Genomic DNA, 11653 nt, shown 5'->3' with positions numbered 1-11653 from the left:
AATTCTGTGGCAACCTCAATTCCTTAGCTACATCTTTTCCTTAGCTAATGCTTTTCCTTGAACATTTGTATTTTTGAAAAATAAATTTACATGTATTTTATTTATAAAATAAATAAAAAATGTCCAAGGAAAAGCAGTAGCTAAGGAAAAGATGTAGCTGAGGAATCGAGGTTGCCACAGAATTATGTTACAAGGGAATAATTCCTTAGTCACATTAATTCCTTAGCTACATCTTTTCCTTAGCTACTGCTTTTCCTTGGACATTTTTTATTTATTTTATAAATAAAATACATGTAAATTTATTTTTCAGAAATACAAATGTCCAGAGAAAAGCAGTAGCTAAGGGAAAGATGTAGCTAAGGAATTGATGTGACTAAGGAATTATTTTCTTGAAACATAATTCTCTGGCAACTTCAATTCCTTAGCTACTGCTTTTCCGTGGACATTTTTTATTTATTTTATAAATAAAATACATGTGAATTTATTTTTTAGAAATACAAATGTCCAAGGAAAAGCAGTAGCTAAGAAAAAGATGTAGCTAAGGAATTAATGTGACTAAAGAATTATTTCCTTGAAACATAATTATTTGGCAACTTCAATTCCTTAGCTACATCTTTTCCTTAGCTATTGCTTTTTCTCGGACATTTGTATTTTTAAAAAATAAATTTACATGCATTTTATTTATAAAATAAATAAAAAATGTCCAAGGAAAAGCAGTAGCTAAGGAAAAGATGTAGCTAAAGAAAAGATGTAGCTAAGGAATTGAGGTTGCCACAGAATTATGTTTCAAGGAAATAATTCCTTATTCACATTAATTCCTTAGCTACTGCTTTTCCTTGGACATTTGTATTTTTGAAAAATAAATTTACATGTATTTTATTTATAAAATAAATAAAAAATGTCCAAGGAAAAGCAGTAGCTAAGGAAAAGATGTAGCTGAGGAATCGAGGTTGCCACAGAATTATGTTACAAGGGAATAATTCCTTAGTCACATTAATTCCTTAGCTACATCGTTTCCTTAGCTACTGCTTTTCCTTGGACATTTGTATTTCTAACAAATAAATTTACATGTATTTTATTTATAAAATAAATAAAAAATGTCCAAGGAAAAGCAGTAGCTAAAGAAAAGATGTAGCGAGATGTAGCTAGGAAAAGATGCTAGCTGGAATTGAGGTTGTCACAGAATTATGTTTCAGGAAATAATTCCTTAGTCACATTAATTCCTTAGCTACATCTTTCCTCAGCTACTGCTTTTCCTTGGACATTTTTATTTATTTTATAAATAAAATACATGTAAATTTATTTTCAGAAAGACAAATGTCCAGAGAAGCAGTAGTAAGGGAAAGATGTAGCTAAGGAATTGATGTGACTAAGGAATTATTTTCTTGAAACATAATTCTCTGGCAACTTCAATTCCTTAGCTACTGCTTTTCCGTGGACATTTTTTATTTATTTTATAAATAAAATACATGTGAATTTATTTTTTAGAAATACAAATGTCCAAGGAAAAGCAGTAGCTAAGGAAAAGATGTAGCTAAGGAATTAATGTGACTAAAGAATTATTTCCTTGAAACATAATTCTTTGGCAACTTCAATTCCTTAGCTACATCTTTTCTTTAGCTATTGCTTTTTCTCGGACATTTGTATTTTTAAAAAATAAATTTACATGCATTTTATTTATAAAATAAATAAATGTCCAAGGAAAGGTAGTAGTAGATGTAGTTAGAATTGATGTTGCCACAGAATTATGTTTCAAGAAATAATTTTAGTCACATTAATTCCTTAGCTACATCTCTTTCCTTAGCTACTGCTTTTCCTTGGACATTTTTATTTATTTTATAAATAAAATACATGTAAATTTATTTTTCAGAAATACACATGTCCAGTAGTTAGGAAAGATGTAGCTAAGGAATTGATGTGACTAAGGAATTATTTTCTTGAAACATAATTCTGCGGCAACCTCAATTCCTTAGCTACATCCTTTCCTTAGCTACATCTTTTCCTTAGCTACATCAATTCTTTAGACACTGATTTTCCTTAGACACTTTTTATTTATTTTATAAGTAAAATACATGTAAATTTATTTGTTAGAAATACAATGTCCAGGAAAGCAGGCTAAGGAAACGATGTAGCTAGGAATTATGTGACTGAATTATTCCCTTGTAACATAATTCTGTGGCAACCTCGATTCCTCAGCTACATCTTTTCCTTAGCTACTGCTTTTCCTTGGACATTTTTTATTTATTTTATAAATAAAATACATGTAAATTTATTTTTCAAAAATACAAATGTCCAAGGAAAAGCAGTAGCTATGAATTAATGAATAAGGAATTATTTCCTTGAAACATAATTCTGTGGCAACCTCAATTCTTAGCTACATCTTTTCTTCAGCTACATCTTTTCCTCAGCTACTGCTTTTCCTTGGACATTTTTTATTTATTTTATAAATAAAATGCATGTAAATTTATTTTTTAAAAATACAAATGTCCGAGAAAAAGCAATAGCTAAGGAAAAGATGTAGCTAAGGAATTGAAGTTGCCAAATAATTATGTTTCAAGGCAATAATTCTTTAGTCACATTAATTCCTTAGCTACATCTTTTCTTAGCTACTGCTTTTCCTTGACATTTGTATTTCTAAAAATAAATTCACATGTATTTTATTTATAAAATAAATAAAATGTCCACGGAAAAGTAGTTAGGAATTGAAGTTGTTGAATTATGTTTCAAGAAAATAATTCCTTAGTCACATCAATTCCTTAGCTACATCTTTCCCTTAGCTACTGCTTTTCTCTGACATTTGTATTTTTGAAAATAAATTTACATGTATTTTATTTATAAAATAAATAAAAATGTCCAAGGAAAAGTAGTTAGTGAAAAGATGTAGCTAAGGAATTAAGTGACTAAGGAATTATTTCCTTGAAACATAATTCTGTGACAACCTCAATTCCTTAGCTACATCTTTTCCTTAGCTACATCTTTTCCTTAGCTACATCCTTTCTTTAGCTACTGCTTTTCCTTGGACATTTTTTATTTATTTTATAAATAAAATACATAAATTTATTTGTTAGAAATACAAATGTCCAAGAAAAGCAGTAGTTATGAAAAGATGTAGCTAAGGAATTAATGTGACTAAAGAATTATTTCCTTGAAACATAATTCTTTGGCAACTTCAATTCCTTAGCTACATCTTTTCCTTAGCTATTGCTTTTTCTCGGACATTTGTATTTTTAAAAAATAAATTTACATGCATTTTATTTATAAAATAAATAAAAAATGTCCAAGGAAAAGCAGTAGCTAAAGAAAAGATGTAGCTAAGGAATTGAGGTTGCCACAGAATTATGTTTCAAGGAAATAATTCCTTAGTCACATTAATTCCTTAGCTACATCTTTCTCTTAGCTACTGCTTTTCCTTGGACATTTTTTATTTATTTTATAAATAAAATACATGTAAATTTATTTTTCAGAAATACACATGTCCAGAGAAAAGCAGTAGCTAAGGAAAAGATGTAGCTAAGGAATTGATGTGACTAAGGAATTATTTTCTTGAAACATAATTCTGTGGCAACCTCAATTCCTTATCTACATCTTTTCCTTATCTACTGCTTTTTTCGGACAATTGTATATTTTAAAAATTATTATTGTTTATTTATAAAAAAAATAAAAAATGTTCAAGGAAAAGCAGTAGCTAAAGAAAAGATGTAGCTAAGGAATTGAGGTTGCCACAGAATTATGTTTCAAGGAAATAATTCCTTAGTCACATTAATTCCTTAGCTATCTTTTCTATCTTAGCATCTTTTCCTTAGCTACTGCTTTTCCTTGGACATTTTTTATTTATTTTATAAATAAAATACATGTAAATTTATTTTTCAGAAATACAAATGTCCAGAGAAGTAGTAGTTATGAAAGAGCAGCTGGGCGAATTGATGTGACTAAGCAATTATTTTCTTAAAACATAATTCTGTGGCAACCTCAATTCCTTAGCTACATCTTTTCCTTAGCTAATGCTTTTCCTTGGACATTTGTTATTTATTTTATAATAAAATATACATGTAAATTATTTTTCAGAAATTCAATGTCCAGAGAAGTAGTAGTTAAGTGAAAGTTGTAGCTAAGGAATTGATGACCATGAATTATTTTCTTGAAACATAATTCTGTGGCAACCTCAATTCCTTAGCTACATCTTTTCCTTAGCTAATGCTTTTCCTTGAACATTTGTATTTCAAAAAAATAAATTTTCATGTATTTTATTTATAAAAGAAATAAAAATTTCCAAGGAAAAAAAGTAGCTAAGGGAAAGATGTTGTTTACTTGTTTATTTATATATAAAAATAATTTTGCCAAAGAAATCAACAGGCAAACAACATCTTTTTCTTAGTTAATATTTTTCCTATAGCTTTTTATTCTGTGTTTTATTTTTGTAATGACCCAGATAATTAATAAAAAAAATGTATATCTTTAAAAATATTATTAAAACACCTAAAATTCAATTAAACAAAACAGTAACATAAGATATATCTTTTAAAAAATAATCATTTTGAAAAATTAAATATCAAAGCATTAATTGTGAAAAATTTAAAATCAATGATTAAAAAATAATTAAGATAATGTATAAGAATAAAATTTGAATGATAGTACGAGCATTTCAAAATGTAATTGTCGTTTTGTTGAATTAATGATATGCTTCAATTCGATTTGATGTAAATGGTAAAAGATGAAGTGATTGTGGATCAGCAAGCACATTGCAAATACGATATCATTTTTTGATGTGATATTTATAGCAAGCTCAATTGTCATGAAAAAACATCATCTTGAAATTCAAAACTAACATGTTCGTCACGTAGAATTGTTGTATAAAACAAAACAAATAAAAAAAAACGATTGACATAGTTATTTTTAAATAAAAAATTTTAGCTGATAAAAACAGCTGTCTTCATTTTTTTATGTTAATTAATTGTTGTGTTAATTTAACTTGCAAACATAACTAGGTTGTTCATAAATTTCATTATTAACAAAACGACACTGACTGAAAATTTTGATTGACAAATGTCTCAAGAATTTTTTTATAATCACACGACATGTCATGATGCATCATCATACCATTTGAGTTTGTTAATTCTTGTAAACCATCATCGTTTTTGTTGATATTAAAGATATGATTATATCCATTTGGTTTTCAGCAACAGCTAGCTCAGAGTTGTTTTCTTGTTTTTTTTTCTTGCTGCACGTTTGTTGCCACCAGTGTATGATGCTTTTTATTGTTGTTCTTGTAATAATTTCTGTTATTTATGTGGTGGTAAATGAAGACAACGAGTCGCAGCAACAGCTTCTTTAATAGAACATTGTCTTTTCAACATTTTTGGTGAACCAATTAGTTTTGCCCAACGAAATTGTTGTAAACAACCAGTTGCTTCAGCTTGTATACAAGTGGATTTTCATGATGTTGCTTATACCACATGCACATAAAAACGATGAACGTGCCATACTTATTGATGATATGTGTACCTTGTAATTCAGGACCAATTGTTGTTATAAGTGCTGATAATAATTTACCAATACATTGATAAATATCAATATATGAAAATGATACATTTAGCAATAATGTTAATACAACCGATGAAGTTGGTTTAATATAACCACGATAGATTAGACCACTAGAATCAGCAATTAATGATAATGCATATAATGACCATACTTGTACAACTGGTGATAAATTATCTTGTGCCAATGCACCAGCTCTACCTTCAAGTGTTATTTGAATGTAAATTACCACGTGATTTTTTACTTTCCAATTTTCCTGGTGATTTTGGATATGAATTTTTTCATAATAATAACGTTCTTAGTCATAAATCTTTAACAACACCAGTACCAAGTGTCATTATTGAACCAATTAATAACCAACTTGCATGTATATTATTTAATTAATTTATTATTCTGCAAGTGTTGATAATCTTGTTGTGTTTGTTGCTGTAGTTTTTTCATTCAATGTAGTCACAATTTAAATAACATGGACTTTGTTTGTACCAACACTTTTTCCAATACTTGAATTTTTCTTCACTTATTTTTCAAATTTAAGTTTTTAATTTAAATTGTATCAAGTGATGAGAGTTTCGGACGTATATCAATTTTTAATAGACAAATTTTCTTTTGGTAAATATATTGTTTGTGATTTTTGATCAATATTCAGTCTATCAGCTAATTTATATGATCAATTTGATTTTAATACTGTAACATCAATAGTATCCTCGATTTATCGCATCTTCATTGCTCGATAAATAGATACTGTTATATCACCAATAATATTTCTTGTTAATTTTTTATAATTATCATAATTTAATAAATTATTATCATCATGATAATTGTGCATATTGTTAAATTTGATAAACACACAGATCGAGTTATAGTGATAAAAGGCACCAGCTGTTATTAATTTTGATATAAAATTTTGTTTTTCTCCATCCCATATATAAAACGTTATTTGTATCAAGCCGTTTTTTAATACTAAATTTATCAAGTCGATGTGTTTAATAAAATAAATAAGTTAATCAATTTCACGTAATATACATTTCAGCAGCCATACATGAACCCATTATAATTGATTGAGTTAATACACTTAAATAATTACCAAGTTTTATTAATTTTGTATTAATCATATCAACTGGCAATTCACCCATAATAATACTAAACCAGTTAATATATCATCACTTTCATTATCATCAACTAATATACCACCACATTCTTTCAATAATTGTGTTAAGTCTGAATGATCAAGAGCATTAAATTTAAATGTTTACATAACAATAACATTTTCATTGCTTTTGTTTTAATATCTGGTAATTTACCAATTTCACGTGAACCAGATAAATAATACTCATGTATTGTAAAATGATTTAGGTTATGAACAATTATAATTGATACGTCCGTTAATTTTTTAGCCAACATACATTGAAGATATTTTGCAAAGTTATCAACATTTATTGTTACTGACAATAATATTATTTTAACTGAATCTCTGTTAAGCCCTGAATATAGTTACGTTGATGACGTTATTTGTAATCATTCGATTATTAACTGATACTATCTAAAGGTCGATTTTTTTTTGCCTAGTTCACTTTCCAAGCGCTCAGATTTTTTTGGCGCTCCACGTTCGTGACTATGCATCTGACAGAGATAGATATCTATTAACGGTCACGTTCTAACATAAGCAAACGCCGAAAAACGATTGAGCTGTCCATTCCAGCTCAGCGTCCTTCAGCACCCACCGCTCTAACGGAAAACTTTTTTTTTTCTTTAAGTTATTATTTTCTATCGCATCAGATTTCTTTTTTATTAATTATGAGTGTCTTTGATATAACAAAATTGTTGCTTGATTGGAAAATTGACGAATTTACGCAACAATTCATTGGGTTGTTTTAATGTCATTAAAACTATCTTTTTCTTGCTGTTGGTTAAATTGTCTCTTTTTTTTTTTTTCATTCCAATCATATTTAATATTAATTAATATGTAGGTATTACAATTTAAATACTTGATTTTATTTTAATATGATAAAGAATTAAGCACTTCGACAACTGTATAATTCTTTTTTTATAAATTACGCCATTTTTTATTTTTTTTATTCTTGAAAAATATCAGACGCTGGAATTGACAGTGAAACTGCATTAGCTGAAATACGAGAAGATGATGTGAAATCAATAATTGATGAAGAAATAGCCGAAGCAATATTCTGGAAAAATGGATTGAGTACTTCCATGACGTAAGTAATTTTTTTGAATTTTATGACTAAATTTTGGTACGTAGAATCATATAATGTATAAGTGCATAAAAAGTCTATGTGTAGTGATTTGTTTTTGATAAAAAATTTTGTGAAATTTAATTTTTTATTGCTTTTCACTCGTTGTACTCATGACAGTTACAAAGTTCATGACTATTTGTCATGAATTAAAACAACAATACATCAGTTTTTATCATGTCATACTGCTAAAAATTGTCTTGCTTTTGTTTAATTAACAAGACATTCAAACCTGAAAGTCTAAAATAATAATAGCTTTTGTAAAATTTAATTTTTGATTTATTCAATTAAGAGAAAAAAAAAGAGATCTGTTTTTTCTAAACAATTTTCCTACACTTAATTTTTCATTGCTTTTCACTCGTTGTACTCATGACAGTTACAAAGTTCATGACTATTTGTCATGAATTAAAACAACAATACATCAGTTTTATCATGTCATACTGCTAAAAATTGTCTTGCTTTTGTTTAATTAACAAGACATTCAAACCTGAAAGTCTAAAATAATAATAGCTTTTGTAAAATTTAATTTTTGATTTATTCAATTAAGAGAAAAAAAAAGAGATTTGTTTTTGATAAAAAATTTTGTGAAATTTAATTTTTTATTGCTTTTCACTCGTTGTACTCATGACAGTTACAAAGTTCATGACTATTTGTCATTAATTAAAACAACAACAATACATCAGTTTTTATCATGTCATACTGCTAAAAATTGTCTTGCTTTTGTTTAATTAACAAGACATTCAAACCTAAAAGTCTAAAATAATAATAGCTTTTGTAAAATTTAATTTTTTATTTATTCAATTAGGAGAAAAAAAAAAGAGATTTGTTTTTGATAAAAAATTTTGTGAAATTTAATTTTTTATTGCTTTTCACTCGTTGTACTCATGACAGTTACAAAGTTCATGACTATTTGTCATGAATTAAAACAACAATACATCAGTTTTTATCATGTCATACTGCTAAAAATTGTCTTGCTTTTGTTTAATTCACAAGACATTCAAACCTAAAAGTCTAGAATAATAATAGCTTTTGTAAAATTTAATTTTTTATTTATTCAATTAGGAGAAAAAAAAAGAGATTTGTTTTTGATAAAAAATTTTGTGAAATTTAATTTTTTATTGCTTTTCACTCGTTGTACTCATGACAGTTACAAAGTTCATGACTATTTGTCATGAATTAAAACAACAATACATCAGTTTTTATCATGTCATACTGCTAAAAATTGTCTTGCTTTTGTTTAATTAACAAGACATTCAAACCTGAAAGTCTAAAATAATAATCGCTTTTGTAAAATTTAATATTTGATTTATTCAATTAAGAGAAAAAAAAAGAGATTTGTTTTTGATAAAAAATTTTGTGAAATTTAATTTTCTATTCATTCAATTGGGGAAAGAAGAATAGATATTTTTTTATTAATAAAAATTTTAATATTGATAATTCTCATATTGATATTTAGATTATCAACAAACTTAAATTATTTTGGAAAATTGTTGTACTCATAATGACAGTTACAAAGTTCATGACTATTTGTCATGAATTAAAACAACAATACATCAGTTTTTATCATGTCATACTGCTAAAAATTGTCTTGCTTTTGTTTAATTAACAAGACATTCAAACCTAAAAGTCTAAAATAATAATAGCTTTTGTAAAATTTAATTTTTTATTTATTCAATTAGGAGAAAAAAAAAGAGATTTGTTTTTGATAAAAAATTTTGTGAAATTTAATTTTCTATTCATTCAATTAGGAGAAAAAAAACAGAAGTTTTCATTATTTTTTTCTACTTTACAGAGAATTCGTATTGATGACGATCCAAACGAAAACAACTCAGCTATTCCCCAGACTAAAACAGGTGCGCAGACTCGTTTTATACATGAAATTTCAACGTCCAAATTAAGAACAATTTTAAATTATCATATGGATACGAAGTCTGTTCTTATGCAAACACAAAAAACTGGAAAATTCAATGAACAATATGCCCAGCTAGTTGTCAATCGTGTGGTTGAAACTTTGATCGACAAATTTGAACATAAGTAATTATAAATTTTTTGTTTTTGTTTTGTTATTAATGCATAATATTTTAAATTTTATATGTAATAATATTAATGATTCAATAATATTTATTTTTTTAATACACTTTTAGAAATTGGGACGAAGAGCACTTCGAAAAGATTGGCAAAAATCTAGCCACTATTTGTAATGCTAAAGACTCAGTATTTTGGTCTTTCAAGAAAGGAAAAATCCGTGAAAGATTCAAAAATTATACCCAAAAATGCTTGAAGATCCAAGGTCTTGTAAAGCAAAAGTCTAATAAAATCGATATTGATTTAAATGCCGTCAAATTACCTGAAATAAATGATGGTGAGTTTTTTCTATTTATTTTTTTTTTTAAATGTAATTTGATTTTTGATATTTCAAAACTTGTTATAAATAATATTGAGTTACATCGTTATTATATTATATATACGAACCCTTCAGATGTTAATATAGCTCTTAAATCTTAATGAATTTTTTTTTTTATTTTCAGATTCTGAAGTCAATAAAAGTATTGTTTGGCTAAAAAAAAATTCTGAAGGAGAACTTGAAGATATCATCAATCATTGGGTAAAAACTGAAGAATATAGGAAGCAATGGATGGATTTAAATAAAACCAAAACAGTTGAATTACTTCATCAAGATTGGCCAATTTTAATGAATCCTAAATATGGTCCTGACCTTGTTTCACATGATTTTGACAACATGAAAGTCAACGGTAACATCGATAGTAATTGGGATTCATTTTTTGAATATGTTCATGAAAATTTCAAGTGCAAATCACACAGTAAAGAATGTAAAAAAATTCTTGAGTGGACAGAAGTTTGCATCTCAACTTCAGGAGGCAAAATGATGTGCCAGTTAATACACCTTGCTTATTTATTTCCTTTAAGAGGAAATGGTAAACTTCAATCTGACTCCAAAGGAAAAGGAATAAGCATTGTAAATAGTACGAATTTGTCATGCAAAGGTATGCAATCAAAACACATTATAAAAAAAAAATTATTTTAATTCTCTAGCAAAACTTGTAAATGAACTTATTATTCAATTTTTTTGATTATTAAAAAAAAAAACAGACTGTAGCAGATAGCCCAAAACCACCAGGTCTAGAAGATGATGTCAATGTAATGCAGTGATACTATATACATATGTATAGAATATGATAAACTCCACAATTATGAACAAGATGTTACTTGATTTAAACAATTATTTTATAGCAGCACACTTTTACTTAATGTTTCTTGAATTAAACAATTATTTATAGTAGCACACTTTGACTTAATATTATATGTGACCACGCCCAAACCACCAGGTCTAGAAGATGATGTCTATGTAATGCGGTAAAACTTATATACATGTGTATATGATATGATAAACTCCACAATTATGCAAGAAGTTTCTTGAATTAAACAATTATTTTATAGTAGCACACTTTGAAATAATATTGTATATATAACCAGGTTAAAAAGACACTGATACCACGCTTGGTTTTAGATCTTATGTCTCTAGTGCTTTTGCTATTTATTTGCTGTAGTTTGGTAATTACACTATTACTTTGTAATGTTTAGGTGTTAATAAAATCAAGTTGTTAATCACTTTATGTTTTAAACATCGTATAACAATTGTTGTATTAATAAAAATTATTTGTGACAAATGTCGTTAAGTCGATGACGCCTGAGAGGTTATGTTACAACCGGCTCAACTTTTAGCACATAAAAAACTATTAAATTATTGAAAATAACACTTCTTTTTTACACAATAATATATATAGCTGGTGGATCCGTACTGACAGTATGATATTTAACAATTAAATTGACTTTAAGATCAATAA

The 11653-nt window shown here is 26.9% G+C and overlaps 1 protein-coding gene across 1 annotated transcript; it reads left to right on the top strand.

The window, feature by feature from the left end:
* The first annotated feature begins 9269 nt into the window (after nt 1-9269).
* On the top strand, nt 9270-10912 carry LOC122859880. Its single transcript, XM_044163563.1, has 4 exons — nt 9270-9821; nt 9932-10149; nt 10316-10792; nt 10899-10912. Exons 1-4 carry the CDS (start codon nt 9706-9708, stop codon nt 10910-10912), a joined length of 825 nt encoding a protein of 274 aa, XP_044019498.1. The 5' UTR covers nt 9270-9705.
* Nucleotides 10913-11653: the final 741 nt, after the last annotated feature.

This window comes from Aphidius gifuensis, linkage group LG6 (assembly GCF_014905175.1).
Source record: "Aphidius gifuensis isolate YNYX2018 linkage group LG6, ASM1490517v1, whole genome shotgun sequence".
NCBI classification, from domain to species: Eukaryota; Metazoa; Arthropoda; class Insecta; order Hymenoptera; family Braconidae; genus Aphidius; species Aphidius gifuensis.
This window is presented reverse-complemented; position numbering and strand designations above follow the sequence as displayed.